The following is a 27,135-nucleotide window of genomic DNA, read 5'->3' as shown; positions in this document are numbered from 1 at the left end:
TTTTGTTTAGAATACTGTTGACATTATTTTAATGTCCTATTTTCTGGACATATGAGGAAACCCTCTGTCTTTCCTCTTAAGCTTTTTATAAATCTCAACAATGTAGGAGGCTCTATTTTTGTAAGTTGAAATGAGACATTTGTAAGTGATACTCTCTCTGCCTGACTCCTTCAGAATTCGAAGATTCTTGTTAAGTCTTTCCATGTTTCAGGGCAATATAGTTATTTGCCTGGGTTCAGTAAGAATGTGTATTCCTTGGGGTGCCTGGGGGGTTCAGTCAGTTGAGCATCCGACTTCGGCTCAGGTCATGATCTCCCAGTTGACAAGTTCGAGCCCCGCGTCGGGCTCTGTGCTGACAGCTCGGAGCCTGGAGCCTGCTTGGGATTCTGGGTCTCTCTCTCTCTCTCTGCCCCTCCCCCACTCATGCTCTGTCTGTCTGTCTCAAAAATAAAATAAACATTAAAAAAAAAAAGAAGGATGTGTATTCCTTATTGCCAGGGCATTAACTGGAAACTGGTTATGCAATCAAAGCCTTGCCTGAAGTGTGGTATTAAGAATGATGCTCATTTAATCAGATATGACCAGATGGCTTTAAAGAACTAAAGTTGCCTTGGGGCGCCTGGGTGGCGCAGTCGGTTAAGCGTCCGACTTCAGCCAGGTCACGATCTCGCGGTCCGTGAGTTCGAGCCCCGCGTCAGGCTCTGGGCTGATGGCTCGGAGCCTGGAGCCTGTTTCCGATTCTGTGTCTCCCTCTCTCTCTGCCCCTCCCCCGTTCATGCTCTGTCTCTCTCTGTCCCAAAAATAAATAAAAAAATGTTGAAAAAAAAAAAATTAAAAAAAAAAAAAGAACTAAAGTTGCCTTAATGGAGCCAGTGCTCACTTGCAAGGCCCTCTTGGGGAAAATGACCTGCTGCTCCCGCCTTAGACAAGAACAATATTCTAAAAGCAAAAATGTGGTGTATAATACTTAATATTTTATAAGCATACATTTTCTATGTAATTGTCAAGGTGTCTATTTTTAGAGCTAGATTAATTTCCTTGCTGCTACTTCTCCACAGTGTTGTTTACTACAAAATGACACTGTGACAAATAATATCATTTCCATAAATCATGAAGTGTCTGTCTTCCCAAAGGACACCTGAAGGACTTTCTCCATGTGTGCATGCATAAACACCTATAAAGCCAAGCAATGCTGACACCACCATTCTAGCACAGTCTATGCCGCTAGTGAGTGGAGTATGTGTAAACCCTGTGGGCTTCAAGTCCCTCCTCTGGAAGAGAAGAATCTGGACTGGATGGTCTCTTAGCTCTCGCTACACTGGGTTTTATAATGCCATGGCCATCCCTTTATTCGCCTTAAAGAGAATTTCATGTAACATGACAGTATTTAAGCACAAATCAAGGCAGGATTTAAAAATTAAGATTAGATATTTTTTAAATGGGACAAGATAAAACACAGCAGAGGCTGAAACAGATTTACATACGTTAGTGTAGATACATCTCAAAGCATAATGTTGTTTTTTTAAAGAGCCAGCTATAGAACATTCTAAAAAAGGTGTGAAAATACAAAACATATGTACTGCTTAAGCAGATAAATATACAGTTTTTACATATAGTTTTATATATAATTTTTTAAAAATTCATGATGTTTGTGGTCTCCAGGGAAGGAAGGAAGCAAAATGACCTCATAGTTTCTCTACAAGTTTTTTAACCAAAGCAAATATGTTATCGCATTCATTTTGGAGAGGCACGTACATGAATATTTAAATGAGTCCCTAGGTTAGTGGCTGCTAAACAGAAGTGTGCATCAGAATCAACCAAAGAACTTTTTTTTTAACTTTTTTTAAATGTTTATTTTTGAGAGAAAGAGAAACAGACAGACAGAGGGCAAGCAGGGGAGGGGCAGAGAAAGAGGGAGACACAGAATCCAAAGGAGGGTCCAGACTCCAAGCTGTCAGCACAGAGCTTGACACAGGGCTCAAACTCATGAATCATGAGATCATGACCTGAGCCGAAATCAGATGCTTAACCGACTGAGCCACCCAGGCACCCCTAAATCAAAGAACATTTTAAAAATGGAGATCCTTCGGCCTCTCCCCAGCAATTCAGGATCCGTGGGTCTGAAGCAGAACTCAGGTACCTGGATTTTTTTTTATTTATTTATTTATTTATTTATTTATTTATTTATTATTTTTTTTTTTTAAGTTTATTTATTTTTGAGACAGAGAGAGACAGAGCATGAACGGGCGAGGGTCAGAGAGAGAGGGAGACACAGAATCGGAAGCAGGCTCCAGCCTCTGAGCCATCAGCCCAGAGCCCGATGCGGGGCTCGAACTCACGGACCGCGAGATCGTGACCTGAGCTGAAGTCGGACGCTTAACCGACTGAGCCACCCAGGCGCCCCTGGATTTTTAAACCTATACAAGTGATTCTCTACTAAAAAATAGCACCATTTAAAATAAAATTAAACAAAAGATACACAAATGGTCGTAAGAGCATTACTCATAATAGCCCCAAAATGAAAACAATTCAAGTGTCCATCAACTGGTGAATGGATAAAGAGAATTGGTCTATCCACAAAATAAAATGTTATCTGCATAAAAGAGAAGTCCTGATATATACCAGAAAATGGATGTACCTTGATAGCATTATGCTAAGTTAAAGAAGACAGGCACAAAGAACAAAATGCTGTGTGATTCCATTTATACAAAAGGCCCAGAAGAGGAAAATCTACATAGAAAAAAGTATATTTGTGGTTCTTTAGTGCTGAGAGAATGGGTAGTTTTTTTTTGGGGGGGGTGGGTAACAGCTAGTGGAGGTTGGGGTTTTTGGGGAGTAACTGATGAAAATGTTCTGGAAGTAGATCATGGTGATGTGATGGTTGCACAACTCTGTGAATATACTAAAAAGCCGTCAATTGTATACTTTCACTGGGTGAATTGTGTAGTGTATAAATTACATCTCAGTATAGTGTTTTTAAAAAGACAATCAAAAATTAGACATTTAATTTCATTATATAACTGAAATAAATTAGATAGAATTAACTGACATATGGAAAGAACTTAATAGAAGAATAGAGGATGATACTTTATGAGAAGACTGGGGTCATTGAAAATGAGAGGCAGTTTCTAGTTATTTGTGGAAAATTAAATGCAGCTACTTGCCTTGGCTCCTTCCCGGAACCCCACTGACATGACAGCAAAGACATTTTCAGGGCACCTGGATGGCTCAGCATGTTAACAACCAACTCTGTATTTTGGCTCAGATTCATGATCTCATAGTCATGAGATTGAGCCCCTCATCAAGCTCTGCGATGAGTGTGGAATCTGCTCAGGATTCTCTCTCTCTCTCCCTCTGCCCCTCCCCAGCTTGCACTCACTCTCTCTCTCTCTCTCAAAATAAATAAAATAAACACGTGTTTTAAAAAAGACATTTTGTTGTATTAAAAAAAGTTTTTTTAATATTTATTTATTTTTGAGACAGAGAGAGACAGAGCATGAACGGGGGAGGGTCAGAGAGACAGGGAGACACAGAATCCCAAGCAGGCTCCAGGCTCCGAGCTGTCAGCACAGAGCCCGACGCGGGGCTCAAACTCACAGACCGCGAGATTATGACCTGAGCTGAAGTCGGACGCTCAACCGACTGAATCACCCAGGTGCCCCAAAGACATTTTCTTTTAAAGGGTAAACTTACAAGGACAAAAAGAACAAGTGAGAGGCTACTGCATTAAAAAAAAAAAAAAAAAAAAAAAAAGTGCACAAATTTTGAAGGCAGAAAAGGAAATGGTTGAGTAATAATTGGCTTAACCTCAAAAAATCTAAGACATCATTTCTTACAAAAAGGGATGAGGGGGAATGAGAAGCAGATTTAGATTCCCTCCACATTCCTGGATGGCAGGCAACTGCCTACTCAAAGAGGATTAGTCTCTGCACAAGTTGAACCAGAAAGACTCTGACCTCTTGATCATGAGGCCAGCTGAGGTGGGGACCCAGGATCTACCTGAGAAGTCCACGTCATAAAAAAGAAGACATTCCTATCCCCCTTCCCAACCTGCATCCAGAACACTGGCAACCAGAATTACTCTCCGCTTACCACCACAGTCGTCATCTCCATTATCACCTCCACGACCACCGCCACCATCACCACCGCCATCACTCCCACCACTATCCCTCCACACCCACTAACACCATCACCTCCACCATCATCACCTCCATCACCACCACCACCCCCACTACCACTTCAGGAAATGGAAGATTCCTCCCTGGAGAAGTTCACCTGAACCAACCGAAAAAGCCCACGGTACAGGATCCCTAACAGAAAGCCAGTAAGTCCTCTCTAAATCATCCCATGGGGAAGTCTACCACCCGGACAGTCATGACCATGGATAGAGAGCATCCATTCAGCCTTTTAGCACCTTGATCTTAAATACAGTCAAGGGTCCCCACACATCTGAGAAAAACATCTTACATAAAAATAAAAAGGAAACAGAGACAGGGGACACTTAGACAAAGAGAGAATGCAGAGAGTTGAAGAAAGTGTGTAAAAAGAAAAACCATATTTAATAAACTCAGAGGTAAGAAAAATAATGAACCTGTACGACAAGAACAGGAAGCTATTTGGTAAGGGAGTAGCCAGAGAAAACCAAAGAGAAAAAAAAAAGTTTGTGAGAAATAAAACAAGATCGATAGGGGAAAAAATAGAAGGTGGTATAAAAAGTGGAAGAAAATTGGGGCGCCTGGGTGGCGCAGTCGGTTAAGCGTCCGACTTCAGCCAGGTCACGATCTCGCGGTCCGTGAGTTCGAGCCCCGCGTCAGGCTCTGGGCTGACGGCTCAGAGCCTGGAGCCTGTTTCCGATTCTGTGTCTCCCTCTCTCTCTGCCCCTCCCCCGTTCATGCTCTGTCTCTCTCTGTCCCAAAAATAAATAAAAAACGTTGAAAAAAAATTAAAAAAAAAAAATAAAAAATTTAAAAAAAAAAAGTGGAAGAAATGTCCCAGAAGGGAGAGAAAGACAAAAACACAGAAAATGAAAGTGAAGAGATTAGAAAATTGAAGAGTTAGTGGGGCACACCTGGATGGCTCAGTCAGCTGAGCGTCCGACTTTGGCTCAGGTCATGATCTCGTAGCCCCGCGTCGTCTCGTAAGTTTGAGCCCCACGTCTGGCTCTGTGCTGACGGCTGGGAGCCTGGAGCCTGCTTCGGATTCTGTGTCTCCTTCTCTCTCTGCCCCTCCCCATTTCACGCTGTCTCTCTCAAAAATGAATAAACGTTAAAATAAACAAACTTTTATAAAAAGTAAGAAATGATCATTAAGAAAAACAGCACATTACAAGAAAAGAAATGGAAAGAACATGACGCCCAGGATGGTCTGTGAACAGAGAGGGTGTTCTGCTCTGCTGCCCCTCTGCCCCCCATTCACTGTGACTCCTGGGGAAGAGGGGGGCTCTAAGAATTTGACCTATAAAAGGTTAAAGGAAAATCCTCCTTCGTAGGCTTGGCCAGACTACCACTGACCTGAAATAGAAAAGTCTTTGTTGTTTACAAAACCCCCCACTGGGTCTTCAGCTGTAAAATCTAGACTCCCCTCCCACCGCCCACTGGTCTGGGGCCTGGAAAGGGGAGGATGAGAAGTAGCAGGAGTCTGTCCAGCAGGTGGCAGGAGAGAGAAGGCAAGGACACCTGGCGCCAGCAGCTCAAAGCGCCTTGACCCAACGTTCCCGCAGCAGTAATGTGCAGACGCTTTAAAAACAATGCTGCTGCCATATTCTCCCGTCCCTGGGAAACTCCCCAGAGATAACTGACCATATGTAATTCCTCCTTCTTACCACCAGCTCTCCTTCAACGCCCCCAATCTTGCTTCTATCTTCACCCCTCCTCAGAGACTACTTCTGACATGGCTCCCAAGGACCTCTGTGTTCTCTAGGCCAATGGTCACTTTTTTGTCCTCACTGACTCAATCTCTCGGAAGCATCAGACCCTCTTGTGTGAAAAATGTTCCCCCTTGGCTGCCTTAACACCACACGCTCTGGGTTTCCTCATGCCTCAAGACTGTCCACCTTTGCCTCCTCAACCGGCCTCCGCTTATCCTCTACGCTTTAAGCTTGGAGCACCTCCAAGCCGGGCCTCCTTGCTACTGACCCCCTCTCTACTTTAGCCCCATCCACATGCTAGTGGATTCCCCATATGCCTCCTCCACCAGACCTCAATGAGACACAGATCAATTCACTACTGTCTACCTCACTTCTTCACTTAGATGTCTTGTTCAAACTTAACACCCCCCTGTAAAGATGGCACCTCCAACCAAAGTGAATGTCTATACCCAACGGCTAGAAACACTCATTCGTTCCATCCCCACCCCCACATTCAATCCATCAGCAAGTCTTACCAAGTCTTCCTCCAAAACAGGCCCTAAAATCTCCACTCTGTATCGTTCTATCCCACCACCCTGGTCCAAGTCGCCATGATATCTCACCCATTGCCAAGACAGTTTGTACCCTTCTAGTCCATTTATCCCATAGTAGCCAAAATGAGTTTTCAAGAAGGAGATAAGAATACTTCTCCACTAGACAAACCATAAGAGACTCTTAAATACAGAGAACAATCTGAGGGTTGATGGGAGCGTGGGGGAGAGGGGAAAGTGGGTGATGTACATTGAGGAAGGCACTTATTGGGATGAGCACTGGGTGTTGTATGTAAGCAATGAACCACAGGAATCTACCCCAAAAACCAAGAGCACACTTTACACACTGTATGTTAGCCAATTTGACAATAAATTATATTTTAAAATAATAATAATAATTAATAAAATAAAACAAAAACAAACAAAAGAGAGACTACTTCTCCACTTAAACCTCTTACATCATCTCCACTGCACCTGAGATAGAATCTGGAACATTGCTGTGGCCCATGGGCTGCCCACCCGCAGATCCCACCTCCTGTGGTACCCCCACCCTTCACTCTGGCAATGCCGGCCTCGTGGCAGCTCTTACAATTTCCAGGTTCTTTCCTGCCTCAGGGCCTTTGCACTTGCTCTTCCCTTTGCCTGAAACAGTCTTCCCTCTACCCTTCCTTCCTATCTTCAAGACACAAGTCACCTGGGGCGCCTGGGTGGCTCAGTCGGTTAAGCATCCGACTTCAGCTCAGGTCACGATCTCACGGTCCGTGAGTTCGAGCCCCGCGTCGGGCTCTGGGCTGACGGCTCAGAGCCTGGAGCCTGCTTCCGATTCTGTGTCTCCCCCTCTCTCTGACCCTCCCCCATTCATGCTCTGTCTCTCTCTGTCTCAAAAATAAATAAACGTTAAAAAAAAAATTAAAAAAAAAAAAGACACAAGTCACCTGAGCGTCCCCACCAAGAAATATACCTTAACACCAAGGCACCGTGTCTTAAACATAATAACTAAACTAATAGGACCCAGTTAACAAACTCCTATACCAAATAAAACCCTCATACCAAACTCCTACACCCATTAAAAAAGATTAGATTGCATGTAATACCCTTTTTTTAATTGTCAATACGGCATTTGAAATGTGTTGCATTCAAGTTGACTCAGGCCAGAAAGGTATTTCACTAAAAGGGAAGATTTCCTTCCTCCTATAAACCCATTAACCAACTGTGAAACCTACATGTTACCTTTGGACAAGGAATTGGGGCTAGACTCGCACATGTTAACCTGAGCACTAAGAGGTCCCAAATGGCGTTACCTGAAGAATGCTGACATATGAAAGACAGCACGGCCATGTGCCTCTGAGACCAACCCATCTCTATAAGGTAGCATTTTGAGGTGTTTCTCCTACAATGAGAATTAATTTGGACTCAATCATCACAAATCATTTTTGAAATGAAGCTGAGTACAAATTAAGAAATACATGAATCAAACAAATGTGTACTTGTCTTGTATCTGTGGACAGTCATGTGTGAGATCTTGGGAGAAGTAAGGATGCAGTGATTTGGTGCAGAGACTGAAGCTAGATCAGTGATCTCCAGTAGGCAAATTCCTAATATTAGCTTCATTAGCATAATTCTGTAGGAAACTGAAATAATTTTACGTAATCAAAGATGAGACAACACCAGAAGAAAAAAAAAACCCGCTGAGACTGTGTCTAGATTTTACTTTCCCCCCTCTTTACCAGATAAAAAAGCAAAGTTCAACTCATTTTAAATAGAATTAAAATAGGGTGATATAGTATTGTAAAATTAACTAAAATAAGTCACATAACAAGTCAGTTCATTAAAAAATAACTTCATAAACACAATCTGGGAACTCAAATTTGTACATCTTTATTTAGTGTATTTAAAATTACTGAGTGCAGTATTTCTTAATTTCAGTATTGTAAAACTTACTACAACAAGGTATAAAATATAGAAAAATATAGCAAAAATATGAAAAGCATAGTTTTGGAACATACTTTAGTAAAAACCTTGCATTATCTCTATGCATAAGACTTCATCAGAATAAGGAATATATTAAAAATCGTGTTAACTTAAAGATCATCATTTATGGGGCATCTGGGTGGTTCAGCTGGTTAAGCGTCCGACTTCAGCTCAGGGCATGATCTCACCATTAATGAGTTCGAGCCCCGTATTAGGCTCTGTGCTGACAGCTCAGAGCCTGGAGCCTGCTTTAGATTCTGGGTCTCCCCCTCTCTCTGCCCCTCCCCCACTCACTCTCTGTCTCTGTCTCTCTCTCTCTCAAAAATTAGACATTAACATTTTTTTTAAAAAAGATCATCATTTATTAAACAGCTTGGATGCTGATTTCTATCTTCATTTATTATGACTCGTACTGAGCCTCAATGGGGTGTGTAAGCTTACCTTTGAGCCTGGAGGGGGAGCCAAACCAAGAAATGAATAAATAATATTCTCTTCTTTGGCAGAGAAGAAAGAGTCAAAATCCTTGAAGCAAAAAAAAAAAAAAAAAAAAAAAGAAAGAAAAAAGTGTTTAAACCCACTGCACACTGGAGAGCCAGAATATTTACCTAAGTTGACCTTTTTTATTAGTCATTAAGCTAGAAGCTAACACAAAAGGTTATCCCAGTTTGTTTTGTCAAAGATGACTAACCCCCGAAGTTAAGAATCTCTAACCATGAACTTTACATTTGTTTTTATCATTTTACTGTGTGGAATACAGAACAGTGAGAACTCACACACACCCCCACACACACCAGTTTGTGTTCAGGAATTGCTGACAAGACTCAGATATATAGAGTGAAGGATTCTCTAAAAGTTTCACATCTTTAGCTCCTTTCCTTGTAATCTGGCCCCGAGGATTTGGACCCTGATCAGCGGGGACTAAGACGACACAGGATTTCTCCAGTGTCACTATCGTAGCTTCTAGGGGACCAGCCCCATCTCAGACCTTCTGGTCCCAGCAGCCCTAAGATTACGGAGGGCTTACGGCAACACTTGTTTCGGCAAAGGGGAAAAACTACAGGAGGAGGTGAGACCCGGTAACTGACTGAAGTCTGGGGCTCAGTGAAGTCCCTCTGCCACCCCGCTGCCCCACCACAGCCCACCCAGCAGGCGGGTCCAGCCCTAAACCAGTAGTGCGATGGTCCACAGCTCAGAAGAATTTCACTTCATATCCTTGAAAGAGACAGAGAGAGACAGAGAGCGTACAAGTTGGGGAGGGGCAGAGAGAGAAAAAGACCCAGAATCAGGGGCAGGCTCCAGGCTCTGAGCTGTCAGCACAGAGACTGACGTGGGGCTCGAACCCACGAACCGTGAGATCATGACCTGAGCCGAAGTTGGACGCTTAACCGACTGAGCCACCCGGGCACCCCTCATTTCATACAATTAAAACATACGAGGTATTCCCCAGACTACTTCCCCAGACTGCCAATGTGTGTCATCAGGGCAGTGATATAGTCTCTTCACACACTGAGGGCAGTGTGTCTGGCCCAGCTTGAACAGACGGCACTCACACCAACTCAGTGGTGTTACTGTCTACCCTACTCTTATGTATTAAGAACCTTAAAACCAAATACAGGCCACTGACATTGGGAAGAAAGTGTTGTGTATTCTTGTGTGTCGACCTTGCCCAAAGCTTTATTATTTTCCTACCTGTTGCCTGGATTCCCTCAGTGATTAAATTTATTCTTGTATGCTGAATACATGTTTGGAAGCCGCCTCAAATCTGAGTTGAAGGAAATAGAGCATCGTGAGCAAGTGATCCTTTGGTGTCAGAAATTCTGGCTGATTCCTGGGGCACCCACTTACTAGGCGTTCGTAAAGGATCACATGATAGAATGCATTAGTACCCATAGAGAGCAGGTGAAATATAATAAAATAAATTTATGCTGTTTTTCAAAAATTCCGAAAAGATCTACGACTTCTCTAGTTGGCCAACTCTAGAAGCTTTCCAGTCGAGAACGATTTCCTCATAGTTGAGTGAATTGTCCTCTGCTTCAACTTGGGTCCAAATAGCTCCTTCAGCTTCAGAGGACCAAAGAACAATTTGTCGTGATTTTTGACTTGATGCTAACAAACAGATACAGGAAATCATGAGTATGAAATGGTTTTTTCAACTTCCAGTCACGTTAGAGTAGCATTGGATGCCCTGAAGAAGCCAGAATGAGAAAAGAAGCGTAGGCGCACTGCTGAGCTGGTGATACGAAAGGAAAGATCACGACCAGGTGAGGCCAGGAGTCCTAGGAACAAGCACACACCAAGGCTGAGTTTGCAACAAAGCTGGCAGATCTTTATGCCAACTTTGATGCCACGGTGAGTAAAAGCGAGAGTGGCTAAAGCCTAGAGCCTCCTCAAGGTGGGGAGTTTTATAAAAGGGGGGCAGACTGGGAGGGGAGAGTGAAGGAGGCAGGGGGAAGGGGGAGAAGGAAAAAGACCCTTCCCCATGAAAGAAAATTAGATTGACAAGTGGCTTCTGGACAGCAACACAGAAGTTGGAAGAAAGCAACATAATAGTTTCATGTGTTTAGAAAAAATAACCATCAACCCAGAATTTTAGACCCAGTGAAACTTTTTTTAGACATGAGGTAAAACCAACATTAGTCTTTTTTTTTTTTTTTTTTTTTTTTTTTTTTTAGAGAGAGCATGAGCAGGGCAGAGGGGAGAGAAAGAGAATCTTAAGCAGGCTCCACACTCAGCATGGAGCCCGACTCGGGGCTCAATCCCACAACCCCAGGATCATGACCTGCGCTGAAATCAAGAGTCAGATGCTCAACTGACTGAGCCACCCAGGCACCCCTGAAAAATGTCCTTTTTCCTCCAAAATTTAGAGAACTTACCACCAATGGATACTCAAAGACACTTTTACAGGCTATACTAGGCAAACAGAAAGTGACTGCAGATATATTATCTAAGATGCAAGAAGGAATCATGAGCAAAGATATTAATAAATATGTGGGTAAATCTAAACTAAACAAACATTGACTATAAAAACAATCATTAGGAGTGCCTGGGGGGGCTCAGTCGGTTAAGCATCCGACTTCGGCTCAGGTCACGATCTCGCAGTTCGTGAGTTCAAGCCCCACATCAGGCTCTGTGCTGACGGCTCGGAGACTGGAGCCTGCTTCGGGTTCTGTGTCTCCCTCTCTCTCTCTGCCCTTCTCCCACTCCTTCTCTCTCAAAAATAAATAAATGTTAAAAAAAAAAAAACAATAATCAGAAATGTCTAAGTTGTGGGGTAGGATGAAAACCAACAAACTAAAGTACTAAAAAACAAGACAGGGGCTCTTGGGTGGTTCAGTCAGTTAAGCATCCAGCTCTTGATTTCGGTCATGATCTCACGGTGTGTGAGAATGAGCCCCGAATCGGGCCCTATGCTGACAGAGCAAAGTCTTTTTGGGATTCTCTCTCTCTCCCCCTCTCTCTCTGCCCCTCCCATGCATACACTCTTTCAAAATAAATAAATAAATTTAAAAAAAACACACACATAAATAAGGAAATGGTGAGTGAGGTGTTGAAGTCTCTTTTGATATCTGGTACACATACAGTTTTTTTGTTTTGTTTTGTTATTTTGTTTTATTTATTTATTTTGAGAGAGAGAGAGAGAGTGAGATAGCAGGGGAGGGGTAGAGAGGGAAGGGGAGAGAGAATCCCAAGTAGGCTCCACACTGTCAGCAAGAGCCAGACGTGGAGCTCAAACTCAGGAGCCGTGCAATCTTGAGTCAAGAGTCGGGTGCTTAACCGACGGAGCCACCTGGGCGCCCCTCACAGTAAGTTTTCAACGACGTGAAACAGCTTGTTCAGTAACATCTATGCGTTGAGAGAGCCCTGCCCCACCCCCGCCTCACTGGCCTCGCATCCCGTTTCCCTTGCAGCCCTGAGGATGCCCGCCTGTGCTGAGTGGCCCAGGTCCCCTTTGGTTGTGTTCAGGCCCAGGCAGGCACCCAGTCCTTACCTGGGCTAAGATGCACAGCCTCCAACCTGGCATCGACAGACATGTCTGCTGCGTCCAGTTAGCACTCCTCTGCCAGGCAGGTGAGCTGGCCTCCACTGTGCCTGGCTTCCCGTCGGGCGTCCCCTTTCTCTAGCTAATGGTGGTCGGCCACGCCCTCGGGATAATGTCTTCATCTGCTCTGCACGGGGCAGTTCACACAGGCAGGGACGCAGCGGTGCTCAGAACTACCTTGACATCCACTCCTCTCCCTGCCCTGGTGCGAGAGACCACTGCTTGTCCCTGAGGTTCCCTCTACCATTTTAAATCTGACAGAGGGATGCCTGGGTGGCCCAGTCGGTTAAGTGTCTGACTTTGGCTCAGGTCATGATCTCGAGGTTCGGGAGTTTGAGTCCCATGTCGGGCTCTGTGCCGACAGCTCAGAGCCTGGAGCCTGCTTCCGATTCTGTATCTCCCTCTCTCTCTGCCCCTCCTTCTCCCTCCCCCCACCTCTCGAAAATAAACAAACATTAAAAAAAATAAAAAACAAAATCCTGACATAGTCTTCAGAACCTTTGAGTTTCCTTTTAAAATCTAAACCTACAATACAAATAATCATTTTTAGCTACTTTCTGGAAACAAAGCCCTCTGCCTTACCAGTGCACTTTTGTTAAGAGTGTCCACAGATTAGGGCACCTGGATGGCTCAGTCGGTTAAGTGTCCGACTTTGGCTCAGGTCATGATCTCATGGCTTGTGGGTTCAAGCCCCACGTCGGGCTCTGTGCTGACAGCTCGGAGCCTGAAGCCTGCTTCAGATTCTGTGTCTCCCTCTCTCTCTCAGCCCCTCCCCTGCTCTGTCTCTCTCTCTCTCTCTCTCAAAAATAAATAAACATTAAAAAAAAATAACAGTTAAAATAAGGAAAAATAGAAGATTTAAAATATTACTTTCATTGGAAAAGTACTAATAGAAAAAAATGAAATTATTCTTTTGATAATTTCAGAGTGCAGAAAGCTTTTCTAAGCAAGACTCAGGGTCAGGAACCATAAAGAAAAAAAGATCAGTGAATTTGTCTACATAAAAAAATTTTAAGTTCTGCCTAAAAACTCAAAAGACAAGAAATGTGGGAAAAGAATTTGCAACATCTATGGGAGTAAAGGGCTACTTTCCTTCATAAATAAAGACTCTTACAAACCAATAAATATCACCTGTGACCCAACAGAGAAAGAGCAAGTCACAGAAAAACACAAATACCTCATAAACATAGGAAAAGGAATTCAGCCTTACTCATCCAGACAGAAATCCAAGTCAAAGCAGTGAGAATATATTTTTCATCTATTAGACTGGCAAAGATTCAGAAGTTTGCATATGGAGTGTGGTCAAGGTCACAGGGAATTAGCCACCCTCAGACTAGGTTGGTGGACACGTAAGTTGGCACAGGGCAGTATAGGGCCATTTGCCAACATCTACTGAAATACAAAGTGCATATGTGTTTTAACTTAACACATTTTCTAGGAGCTGATTCCTACACGCATATATTCATACTGCGTATAAGAATCTGTATGTATCAAAAGATTTCCTGGGGGCGCCTGGGTGGTTCAGTCAGTTAAGCGTCCGACTCCTGATTTTGGCTCAGGTCATGATCTCATGGTTCCTGGGTTCAAGTGCCATATCGGGCTCTGCGCTGACAGCGTGGAGCCTGCTTGGGATTCTCTCTCTCCCTCTCTCTCTCTGCCCCTCCCCTACTCGCACTCTCTCTCTCTCAAAAAACATAACAAAATTTTTACAAAAAAGATTTCCTGCAGCATTGTCTGTGTGCTGAATGTTTCCTGAATATTCCCCACTAGAGGGCTGTGTCGATAAATGATGTCATATACAATGGAACATTTGGCAGCCATTAAAGCAAGGAGCTTGTGCAGCTCAGGGGTCTCTGAGATACGGTTATGGACTGAAAAAACCCAAGTGTTATAGCACACTCCCATTTTTAAGGGATATACAATATATCAATATATAGCTGTATAATGTATCCTGTATCATAGATATTACAGGTATCTATAAAATATATATGTCATGTATATTATAAATATACACAGAAAATTTCTGGAAGGTCAAACTAGAAATTGCCAACATTGGTTTGCCAGAACAGGACCCTCTATGTAATTTGCAGGGACCCCATGCAAAAATGAAACCCGGGTCCCTTGTTCAAAACCCATTGTGTCGGGGTGCCTGGGTGGCTCAGTTGGTTAAGTGTCCGACTTCAGCTCAGATCATGATCTCACAGTCTGTGAGTTTGAGCCCCGTGTCAGGCTCTGTGCTGACAGCTCAGAGCCCGGAGCCTGCTTCAGATTCTGTGTCTCCCTCTCTCTGCCCCTCCCCTGCTCATGCTCTGTCTCTCTCTGTCTCAAAAATAAATAAATACATTAAAAAAAAAAAAAAAAACGTTGTGGATTTCAAGACAGCGACAGCAGAGGGTGCCTGGGTGGCTCACTTGGTTAAGTGTCCAAGTCATGATCTCAGGGTTCAAGTTCCAGGCCAGCATCAGGCTCTGCACTCACTTCGTGGAGCCTGCTTGGGATTCTCTGTCTCTCTCTTTCTGCCCGTCTTCCGCTTGTGCATGTGCGCTCTCTCTCTCTCTCTCTCTCAAAAATAAATAAACATTTAAAAAAAATTCAAGACAGCAATAGCAGAGTGTTGAACCAAGCAGAGAGCTCTCTTAAGTGTGGGGCCTGGGTGACTTCCCAGATCACAGGTCCGTGAAACCAGCCACCTCGGGGAAGGAACTAGAATCACAGGGGTCTGACATGGGAGGCAGAATAATTTTTACCAGAGGCAACTTTTGAACCATTTAAATTTTTTGTTAACATTTATTTCTTTTTGAGACAGAGAGAGAGCATGAACAGGGGAGGGTCGGAGAAAGAGGGAGACACAGAATCCGAAACAGGCTCCAGGCTCTGAGCTGTCAGCACAGAGCCCGACGCGGGGCTCGAACCCACAGACCGTGAGATCATGACCTGAGCCGAAGTCAGACGCTTAACCCACTGAGCCACCCAGGCGCCCCTGAACCATTTAAAGTTTTCAGTGTGCACATGTATTGATTTTTCAATTATTAAAAAAAGTTATAAAAAATAAAATTAAAATTGCCCACCACCACTATTCCTTTCCTCATCCAATAAGAGCCCCAAGTCTTATGGGACACCTGGGTGGCTCAGTTGGCTAAGCGTCCGACTCTTGGTTTCAGCTCAGGTCATGATCTCATGGTTTGTGAGTTCAAACCCCAAGCCGGGCTCTGTGCTGGCGGCATGGAGCCTGCTTGGGATTCTCTCTTTCCCTCTCTCTCTCTGCTCCTCCCCTCTGCTTGCTCACACACATACACACACTCTCTCTTTTTCTCAAAATAAATAAATAAACATTTTTTAAAAAACAAAGAGGGGCATGGGTGGCGCAGTCGGTTGGGCGTCCGACTTCAGCCAGGTCACGATCTCGCGGTCCGTGAGTTGGAGCCCCGCGTCAGGCTCTGGGCTGATGGCTCGGAGCCTGGAGCCTGTTTCCGATTCTGTGTCTCCCTCTCTCTCTGCCCCTCCCCCGTTCATGCTCTGTCTCTCTCTGTCCCAAAAATAAAAAAAAAAAAAAAAAAAAAAAAAAAAACAAAGAGGGGCGCCTGGGTGGCTCAGTCGGTTGAGCGTCCGACTTCAGCTCAGGTCACGATCTCACAGACCGTGAGTTCGAGCCCCGCGTCAGGCTCTGGGCTGACGGCTCAGAGCCTGGAGCCTGCTTCCAGTTCTGTGTCTCCCTCTCTCTCTGACCCTCCCCTGTTCATGCTCTGTCTCTCTCTGTCTCAAAAATAAATAAACGTTAAAAAAAAAATTAAAAAAAAAAACAAAAAAAAAAACAAAGAGCCCCAAGCCTTAGAAATATGGGTCAGGATGCAGGGATGTCAGGAGATGGGGAGTGGCAGGGGAAGGCAAGAATGAGAGGTAGAGGGGAGGACCCTTCCTCACATAGGAATTCCATTCTACATCCTGGGAAGCCCCAGCTTAAACCCACAGGAGGCCTGGGCTGGACTATACATTCTCTTAAAGAAGAGTTTGCCACATTCAGACTGTTTGAAAACACCCCCCCACCCACAGGACTGAGCTAAGCCTCTGAAGATGCTAACACAGCCATGTAAATCCATACAGCCCTGTGCTGTTCCCCACAAATCCCTGTCCACCCAGAACCTGAGAAAGTGACCTTATTCAGAAATAGGATATTTACAGATGTGATTAGTTACAAGAGGCTATACTGGAGTGGGGTGAGCCCTATTCCAATGACTGTTGTCCTTAAAGAAGCCAAGTGAAGACAGAGAGACCAGGAGAACACAAGGAGAGATGGAGACAGAGATCGGAGAGAGATATCTTCGAGCCGGGGAACACCAAGGGTTGCTGGCAAGCACCAGAAGCCAGGAGAAAGGCATGGAACAGATCCTCCCTCGTAGCCTCCAGAAGAAACCAATGCTACTGATGCCTTGCCTTCAGACCTCTGACCTCCAGAACTGTGCGAGAGTACATTTCTGTTATTTTAAAGCACCGAAGTAGTCAGCTTGGATTGCATGACAAAATGCCACAGACTGAGGGGCTTAAATGACAGAAATGTCTCATCTCACAGCTCTGGGGGCTAGACTCCCGAGACCAGAGTGCCAGGATGGCTGGGTTCTGGCTTGCAGACAGCTGCCTCTGGCCGTGTGCTCACATGGTGGAGAGAGAGGGAACTCTCTCTCTCTCTCTCTCTCTCTTCGGACATTAATCGTGTCACAAAGCGCCCCCTCCCTGCATGACCTCATCTCAGCTGATACTTCCCAAAGGCCTCATCTCCAAATACCCTCACCATGGAGGTTAGAGCTTCAACCTATGAATTTGGGGAGGGCACAGACAGCTCACAACAGCCACCATGTTTGTGGTGTTTTGTTACATCAACCTTATGAAACGAATACAAACCTCCAAGAACCAAACAAGTCGGTGCTTCACGTCGGAGGCAGGCCCCCAAAGCTTTTCTTTTTTTTTTTTAATTTTTTTTTTAACGTGTATTTTTTTTTTGAGACAGAGACAGAGCATGAACGGGGGAGGGTCAGAGAGAGAGGGAGACACAGAATCTGAAGCAGGCTCTAGGCTCTGAGCTGTCAGCACAGAGCCTGACGCGGGGCTCGAACTCACGGACCGTGAGATCATGACCTGAGCCGAAGTCAGACGCTTAACCGATTGAGCCACCCAGGCACCCCCAAAGCTTTTCTGTAAATGGGCAGATACTAAATACTTCTGGCTTTGTGAGTCATATGGTCTCTGTGGCAACTACTCAGCTCTCCCATTATGCAAAATCAGCCACAGGTGATGGGTCATTGAACTAGTGTGGACGTGTTCCAATTAACACTGTATTTACTAAAACAGGCAGCCACAGGCCTTGGCCTTCAGGCTTTAATTGGACCATGCCAGCTTTAGATGAGACACAGAATCAAGAGGAGCTAATCGAAAGAACCAGCCATTTTGCGTGCAAGAAAAGAGGGGAGTCAAGATTCCTACAGGTGGCTCCAGCCTTCAGGAACAACACAACACTGACCAGCTCCCTCCACCCTCCGGAGCCCTGATGGAGGCATCTGAAAAATGACCTAGAAGGCTCAGATGACCCCCAGCTAGCTTCCAGTGCTCATGTTCTAAAGCCCTTTGAGTTTTTAAATGTTTCTTTTCAACAATTTGATTTACAAAGCAGAACTGTGGAAAAAACTCTAAGGAAAAAGTGATTTTCTGGGGAAGTGAACTATTAAATGTATAAAATAAAACTGCTGTTATAATTAAAGTGTTCAGGACAGTTTTTAAACAATCTAGATACATTTAAACAAATTTAAGGTATCTGTATGAAGACCCGACTTCTGAAAATCATTCTTTTTTTTTTTTTTTTTTTTTCAACTTTTTAATTTATTTTTGGGACAGAGAGAGACATAGCATGAACGGGGAAGGGTCAGAGAGAGAGGGAGACACAGAATCGGAAACGAGCTCCAGGCTCTGGGCCATCAGCCCAGCCCAGCCCAGAGCCTGACGCGGGGCTCGAACTCACGGACCGCGAGATCGTGACCTGGCTGAAGTCGGACGCTTAACCGACTGCGCCACCCAGGCGCCCCTGAAAATCATTCTTTTTTAGAGAACGCAAGCAGGGGAAGGGCAGAGGGAGAGGGAGAGAGAGAATCCTAAAAAGGCTCCACACTCAGTGCTGAGCCTGACACGGGGCTCAATCTAACCACCGTGAGATCAGGATGAGCCCAAATCAAGAGTCGGATGCTTAACCGAATGAGCCACCCAGGTGACCCTGCAAATCATTTTTATAAAAGTGAAAGAAAGCCGGGGCGCCTGGGTGGCTCAGTCGATTAAGCATCCCACTTCGGCTCAGGTCATGATCTCGCTGTTCATGGGTTCCAGCCCCACATGGGCTCTGTGCTGACAGCTTGGAGCCTAGAGTCTGCTTTGGATTCTGTGTCTCTCTTTCTCTCTGCCCTTCTTCTGCTCGCACTCTTTCTCTCTCTCTCCTAAATAAACATTAAAAAAAATGTTTTTTGTAAAGTGAAAGCCTACCTGTGTCTGCCTGGGTTCATGGATGGGTACCTTGCAAGACTGGTCAGAATTCCTTTCCAACAGGGGCACCTAGGTGGCTCAGTCAGTTTAGTGTCTGACTCTTGATTTCAGCTCAGGTTATGATCCCAGTGTTGTGAGATCGAGCCCCCAGTCACACCCTACACTGAGCATGGAGCCTGCTTGGGATTCTCTCTCTCCCTCTCTGCCCCTCCTTCCCTCCCCTGCTCATGCACACCCTGCTCTCTCTCTCTAAAATACAGAAAATGTTTTAATAAAAAATATGTTAAAAAAAAGAATCCCTTTCCAACAAAATGCACACTTTATTTGAACAAGTGAGCTAATTCTTCACAGCAAAATAAGGAACCCAAAATAATCCCAGGAACTTCCAAATCATCATTTTATTGTTTCTCTCCTTTTGTAAATCTCATGCACTGACTACTCACAATGGATCCACTGTCCGGGTACTGGGAGAAATAGATCGTGTCCTGAAACTGTCAACAAGTTCAAATTCTGCCTCCAAACTAATCTGCTTTAAACCATTTCTGGTAAACACTCACGCAAGAGAACTTCCCAAGAAATCAAACACTCACCCCACAATACTGCTCTTCATTGAAGATCTGGGGAGGCAAAGGGATCCCGTTTTGAGGTTTCTTCTCTCCAGGAACATTCTCCCTCATCCACTTCCTGTTGTCTTCATCTCCAGCAATGTCCAATTCCTTAAAGTCGATCTTATTAGCTTCCAAAAAGCCCACTACTTCTTGCTGCTTTTTCCTAATCTGAGTCAAGAGTAGAGAAAGATTACGATTCGACTGGCTTTATTTTGTAATGTCTTGCTTAGATTTACAGAAATCCTTTCTCCAACTATACCATACAACACAAATAATCTCGCTATTATTGAAACAAGGAAGACAACGAAATCACACCTCTTCATTATAAAGGATCAACAGAGTGATTATTTAAATTCTAAAATTGTAATCTCACCAATGTTTCAATCATGGTATAATCAACCTAATAAGAATAGAGATGCCCTCATCCTAGGTTTTATTTGAGGTCTTTGACATACTTTTAATTCTCTGCTAAGCTTTCACGCCAAAAAAAAAAAAATAAGAATTGGTTATGAAGAAAAGGGGTGGGGGGGGTGGGAGAAGAGAAGGAAGAAAAGAGACAAAAGAGAATTCGCTATGAAACGTAAATACCAAGCACACCCAACTAAAAAGCACTTCCCTCACAGTTATGAAAACGGGCACGTGAGTCACATTGAACAAAAGTGGCTTTCGAAACAGGACAGGAGATTGGAAAGCCCACGTGGAGAGGACTGAAAGGGGAAAGAACAGAGGAAAAGACAGAAAAAGCCAGTGGCTGTGTCTCCCAGCTCACAAAGCGCAACACAGGCAGAGAACCCTGGTCTCTTTCGGCTTTCTCCTTTCCGCTCACATGGGGAGCAGGTGCCAGCCTCGCCTGAGACACAGCTCTTGGCGCCCTTCTCCCTGCCCAGAGCTCTCATCTCCTAGCCCCCATTTCTCAGGACGCTGGGCCTTTCCACAACTCAGACCTCCATCCCCAGAGACAACTACAGCCACTCTCTCTCTTCAAAGCATTCACTTCCCAAATGCACGACGCCCCTTTCCTGCACAGACCCCATGGCCTCCCCTTAAGAGCCTCTGAGAAAGAGGCCCAGAGTGGTCAACCGAACCATCAATCAACACTGATTTATCCACTGTCCTCGGCACAAGACATCACACCGAGTTCTTCGCGTAACAGATCCGTACACTGCTTATCTGGGTGAAAAAAAAAATGCAAATAACAACCCATTTGTACATCCTAGACAGCGAACACGCTGTAGATGATCAGCAAAATAAAGCAAAATAAGTCATTTCTTAAAAATATGAGTAAAATTTTAAATGTTTTCTTTGACACGAAAATACCTAGTATCTTATTATTTTGTTAGTAGGCTCCACCCTGGGCATGGAGCCCCAGGTGGGGCTTGAACTCACAACCCTGAGCTCAAATCAAGAGTCAGACACTTAACCAAATGAGCCACCCAGGTGCCCCTAATATCTCAATTTTTTAAGTTCTCTGCATAGAATGTTGTCTCATATCAAAACAAGTCATGAAAAACATTTTATTAAAAAAAAAAAAAAAAAAAGGGATGCCTCGGTGACTCAGCTGGTTGAGCATCGGACTCTTGAATTTGGCTCAGGTCATGATCCCAGGGTCATGGGAGTGAGTCCTTCGTCGGGCTCAGCACTGAGCATGGAGTCTGCTTAAGATTCTGTCTCCTTCCTGGGGCACCTGGGTGGCTCAGTCGGTTAAGTGTCTGACTTCAGTTTAGGTCACGATCTTGTGGTTCATGAGTTCGAGCCCCGTGTCGGGCTCTGCGCTGACAGCTCAGAGCCTAGAGCCTGTTTCAGATTCTGTCTCTGTCTCTCTCTGGCCCTCCCCTGCTTGCACTCTGTGTGTCTCACTCTCAAAAATAAATAAACATAAAAAAAAGATTCTCTCTCTCTCTCTCTCTCTCCTTCTGCCCCTCTCCCTTGCTCATGCTCTCTCTCTAAAATATATACACATATTTTATATGTATATATGTACATATTTTACAGGCTCCCCCTTGTTATTCTTGTGTAACTCATTTATCAGTAAAGATACTAGAATTTGAGAATCCCCAAAAAATGATATAAAAGGCCCATGCTCATCCCTCTTTGGGTCAAACCTAATTCCTTCCAGAGATATGTATACAAAAAATTATTATTATTATTATTATTATTATTATATTATTATTATTGTTATTTTAAGTAGGCTCCATGCCCAGTATGAAGCCCAACATGGGACTTGAACTCATGACCTTGAGATCAAGACCTGAGCTGAGATCAAGAGTCAGAGGCTTAACCAACTGACCCACCCAGGCGCCCTCCCAAAAATTATTTTGTTCATTTTTCCCAAAATAAATGAATCTTTCAATGACTTGTGTGTAGAGTATTTCTTTCTTAATATAAGGAAAAAGAAGGCACGTATGGATGCTTAAACCCGGGAAGCAAATCACCACCCAAATGAAATTCTTTATCATATCCTTTTGGTGGTGATCTGATTGCATATTAATTAAAAATATAACATAAATGAATATAATTTGTAAATTCTTTACAAGTAAATATAAATTATACATAAGATTGTATATATGTTATGTGTATACCCATATATATAAGTAGTCATCACACATTTACTTTTTCATTAACATTTGTTCTACCAACATAACAAAGATAATGGGTCTAAAAGCATGAGATCACTAAATTGAAGGCTGCTGTTAGCTACAATACAACACTTAATCAGAAAGACTCAGTTTGGGGCAAGCATGGACCAAAATAAAAAATAAAAGTCATACAGAAAGGTGTGGGGTGATGGAATTTCCCTCAGGCTCCCGGCACACACATGCTGGGACATTCCTGAGTGTCACATCTATCGGAAGCAAAGGAAAGGCTCGGATTTCTACACCCACGTGTCCTCCCCCAAGGCTGGGCCCTTGGACCTTCCGTTCCTCCGCACAGAAACTGTGCTCCCAACGCCACAGCCTCACAGCTGAATCTCTGAATATGACAAAAATCCCATCAGACCTGATGACAGGTTGTTGGACTAAATTACTACGTTAATTAATCATGTCTCCTATACATACTTTCCAACCTGTCCATAATTATCCATGCCACTCTATAAATTGCTTATTCCTTAAGCTATTTCCAGAGATAATTCTGTGGCTTGAAGAGAGGTGACGTCTTCATTTTAGGCAGGTTTGCTTGTAATTAAATAGTCAGAAGGCAACATCCTTCATTCTGTCCAAAGCCCCGTCTTCCTTCCTTCTCAGATACCCTCCCGGGAGCCCGGACCAGCCTGGCCGAGGTCCACGGCCACCTCGCCAACATTATTTCCATCTCTATTAATCATGCGTCAGGACTTGAGGTGAAATACAAGAAGGATTTCATCTTACTCCCTGATTTCTGAATAGATGAAAAACCCTTCCCCAAGGGTGCCTTGGGGACCCTTGCCCAAGCCCTGACTTGTGTTTCTTCTGTTAGAAGGTCAAAGAGGGCGAGAGAACCAGGGAGGGGAAGACCCGTTATTTCTTGCCAGACAAACTGCATGTACAGGAACTTAACAGACTGATGGGTGCATAATACTGTCTTAAGTGCTATCTCCCAGCCCCTTGCCCCCCAAAGCAGAGAGGAAAAAAAATCTGCACCCTGAGTGGGGGCCCTCTCCCCCACAGTCCTCCCTCCTGGTGGATATCTATTCAAGGAGCCCCACTGGACCCTCACAGGCAAAAAGTGCTCACTCTTCTTTACACGGCCTCCCGAGCTGCCCCCCCGAGCGCCATCAGCTCCCAGGGGGCACCTCCCTTTATGGTCCCCGGGGGAAGGTGCGGGCACGGCACCCAGTGGTTTCCACCACAGACACCCTCCCCTCCCCACCTCCTGCCCCTCCTCTTCCCTCCATGGCACCCTGGCCAGCGCCAGCCCAGCAGGCTGCAGCCTCTTTCTAGGTAGCCCCTCTGAAGGACCTGGGGGTCCCTGGGGTCTGGGTCATTTGGAGCCTTTGGGACGTCAGCCGAGGCTCAGAGATCTCTGCTTTCCCATCCTGTTACATTCACTCATAAGAAAGTGTTGTTTTCGGGGCACCTGGGGGGCTCAGTGGGTTAAGCATCCGACTTCGGCTCAGGTCATGATCTCACAGTTTGTGAGTTCAAGCCCCGCATCAGGCTCTGTGCTGACAGCTCAGAGTCTGGAACCTGCCTTGGATTCTGTGTCTCCCTCTCTCTCTGCTCCTCCCCTGCTCACACTCTGTCTCTCTCTCTGTCTCAAAAATAAACTTTTTTTAAAACTCTTAAAAAAAAGAGAGAGAGGGAGAGAGAGAGAGGGAGAGAGAGAGAGGGAGAGAGAGAAAGTGTTGTTTTCCTGAAGTCACCGGCCACTGTTGGTTACTGTAATGTATCAGAGGGATCACTGAGCCACTTGCTTGGCACCTCCCTTTTATTGTCTTGTACAGTTAGGAGCTTTTCCAACTGAGGCCATTGCACTTAGTGAAAAGCACACTGCATTTGGGGGAGGCGACCTGCATTTCCCTCCTGGCTCAGAAGGCTGCTGTCAGCCTCCTGAGGGGATCCACTCTAAGGCTGCAAAATGTTTAAGCGCCACCCCAGCCCCACCCCAGGCTCTGGTGAGAACCAGGGAACATGGTGTGTGGACGAGCATTTTGCACAAGGTGAGAGCCTGCATGGTCAGGCACCCGGCACATTGTTACCTCACTGACTCATCCCGATGACCAGGCCAGGCTAAGTACTCTGATCACCTTTTTTTTTTTTAATTTTTTTAAAGTTTATTTATTTATTGAGAGACAGAGAGAGCAAGCAGGGGAGGGGCAGAGAGAGAGAGAGAGAAAGAGAGAGAATCCCAAGCAGGCTCTACACTGTCAGCACAGAGCCAGATGTGGGGCTCAAACTCACAAACTGTGAGATCATAACCTGAGCCGAAACCAAGAGTAAGATGCTTAACTGACTAAGCCACCCAGGCACCGCCCCCCCATCACCATTTTAAAATTACAAAGCTGAATTACCGGTGAATTACCGGTGAATTAAGGAGTTTTCCAAGATTTACACCCAGATCCATCTCATCCAAGAGCCAAGATTTTCCCCCATCATATTTACACTCAATCAAGACTGAGGAAAGGATCGAGAAAGCCAGGAGCCACCATTACGGTCTGTCCTTAAAGATCAAGGTTCCAGGGCCACCTGGGTGGCTCAGTCGGCTGAGCATCCGACTTTGGCTCAGATCATGATCTCACGGTTCACGAGTTCGAGCCCCACTTCAGGCTCTGTGCTGACAGCTCACCCTGGAGCCTGCTTCAGATTCTGTGTCTCCGTCTCTCTCTCTGCCCCTCCCCTGCATGTGTTCTCTCTCTCTCTCTCTCTCTCTCTCTCTCTCTCTCTCTCTCTCAAAAATAAATAAGGGGGCGCCTGGGTGGCGCAGTCGGTTAAGCGTCCGACTTCAGCCAGGTCACGATCTTGCAGTCCGTGAGTTCGAGCCCCGCGTCAGGCTCTGGGCTGCTGGCTCGGAGCCTGGAGCCTGTTTCCGATTCTGTGTCTCCCTCTCTCTCTGCCCCTCCCCCGTTCATGCTCTGTCTCTGTCCCAAAAAAAAATAAAAAAAATAATAAATAAATAAATAAGAACATTTTTAAAAATTAAAAACGGGCCACCTGGGTGGCTCAGTCGGTTGAGCATCCGACTTTGGCTCAGGTCATGATCTCACGGTTCACGAGTTCGAGCCCCACTTCAGGCTCTGTGCTGACAGCTCACCCTGGAGCCTGCTTCAGATTCTGTGTCTCCGTCTCTCTCTCTGCCCCTCCCCTGCATGTGTTCTCTCTCTCTCAAAAATAAATAAGAACATTTTTAAAAATTAAAAACGGGCCACCTGGGTGGCTCAGTCGGTTGAGCGTCCGACTTCGGCTCAGGTCATGATCTCACGGTCCATGAGTTCGAGCCCTATGTCAGGCTCTGTGCTGTCAGCTCCCAGCTTGGAGCCCGCTTCAGATTCTGTGTCCGTCTCTCTGCCCCTCGCCTGCTCATGCCCTGTCTCTCTCTCTCTCTCTCTCTCTCAAATATAAATATACATTAAAAGAAAATTAACGAAAAAAAATTTGTTTAAAGATCAAGTTTCCAGGGGCTGTGCAGCTTGCAAACAGTGAGAACCGTCTTCTCTCCCCTTGTCCCCTCAGCCCACTGTGGCACTGGCCTTCAGGAAGACACAGATCTGCTCCTGCTACCAGGGTCTCTTCACCCACGTTCCTCTGTAAAGCAGAAAAATGTGACAGTGCTTTGTGATCAACTGTTCAGAGATGTGACACACAGCTACATATGCGTAAGCCCTCATAAAGAGATTGCAATTTGTTTTTTACTTTTTCTTTTTTTGTGTAATTTTTTTAACATTTTTTTTTTTTTATTTTTTTAACGTTTATTCATTTTAGAGACAGAGAGAGACGGAGCATGAACGGGGGAGGGGCAGAGAGAGAGGGAGACACAGAATGTGAAGCAGGCTCCAGGCTCCGAGCCGTCAGCCCAGAGCCCGACGCGGGGCTCGAACCCACGGACCGCGAGATCGTGACCTGAGCCGAAGTCGGTCGCCCAACTGACTGAGCCACCCAGGCGCCCCTAACATTTTTAAAATTTATTTTTGAGAGACACATAGACAGAGACTGAACAGGGAAGGGGCAGACGGAGAGGGAGACACAGAATCCCAAGCAGGCTCCAGGCTCTGAGCTGTCAGCACAGAGCCCGACGTGGGGGCCTGAACTCACAAACCGTGAGATCATGACCTGAGTCGAAGTCTGACGCTTAACTGACTGAGCCATCCAGGCACCCCGTTACTTTTTCTAAAAAAAAAAATGTTTAATGTTTATTTATTTTTGAGAGACAGAAAGGGAGACAAAGAATCCGAAGCAGGCTCCAGGCTCTGGGCTGTCAGCACAGAGCCGGACGTGGGGCTCAAACTCACGAACCTCAAGATCATGCCCTGAGCCGAAGTCAGACGCTTAACTGACTGAGCCACCCAAGTGCCTCTGTTTTTTCCTTTTTCATTAATTATGTTCATCCAACAGAAATCACATGCCCTCATCAACAGTTGCAGGCAAGAACCCATTTTTAAAAGTAAAGAGAGTGAAGAAATAAGTAGTAAAGGTTTCGCAGAACGACCACCACGTACACAGCATCGGTGCTGGCAGTCGCTCTGGGGTTCCCCTGCCGAGAAGCTTCTGGATAAAATCCCCCCCCCCGCCCAGGAAAAATCAGTAGCACTGATACCATGGGAATAATCTGTTCTCATCCTTCAGGATCAGACAAAAGTCTTTCCACTTAAGTGTCTTGGGACAATTCTTCTGAAACATCATCATCACAGACTCACATGTACTAATATTAACTAATAATTACAGCAACTACAATACTGATTAATATTGACTAACATTAGCCAACGATTATAGTATATAATATATATGATATAATAGTTATAATTATATTAAGTAGCCATATGTAATAATTATAAAGTTAACTAATAATTGTAATATGTATTAAGCACTGACTGAGCATTTGACACCATACAGGGCACTCCATGCCTTCTTTCCTAAATCCTCAAGAGGACGCCAATGAGATGAGTACTCTTCTTATCCTCATTTTACAGAT

At 44.9% G+C, this 27,135-nt stretch overlaps 1 protein-coding gene across 2 annotated transcripts in view; it reads right to left on the bottom strand.

Moving 5' to 3' along the window:
• The window catches only part of SH3BGR (SH3 domain binding glutamate rich protein), a 62,047-nt gene that overhangs the window by 32,799 nt on the left and 2,113 nt on the right, over nucleotides 1-27,135 (bottom strand). The window contains exons 2-3 of one of the 2 annotated variants that reach the window (XM_058732043.1): nucleotides 19,516-19,701; nucleotides 8,809-8,889 (exon numbers count right to left, since the gene is read on the bottom strand). In XM_058732043.1, coding sequence (XP_058588026.1) covers nucleotides 8,809-8,889; nucleotides 19,516-19,701 — 267 coding nt within the window. The remainder of the gene's footprint in view (nucleotides 1-8,808; nucleotides 8,890-19,515; nucleotides 19,702-27,135) is intronic. The other variant, XM_058732044.1, reaches the window with a different exon arrangement.

The sequence above is a fragment of the Neofelis nebulosa genome, chromosome 5 (assembly GCF_028018385.1).
Source record: "Neofelis nebulosa isolate mNeoNeb1 chromosome 5, mNeoNeb1.pri, whole genome shotgun sequence".
Lineage (NCBI taxonomy): Eukaryota > Metazoa > Chordata > Mammalia > Carnivora > Felidae > Neofelis > Neofelis nebulosa.
Note: the sequence above shows the minus strand (reverse complement) of the source record. Positions and strands in the feature narration are given on the sequence as shown.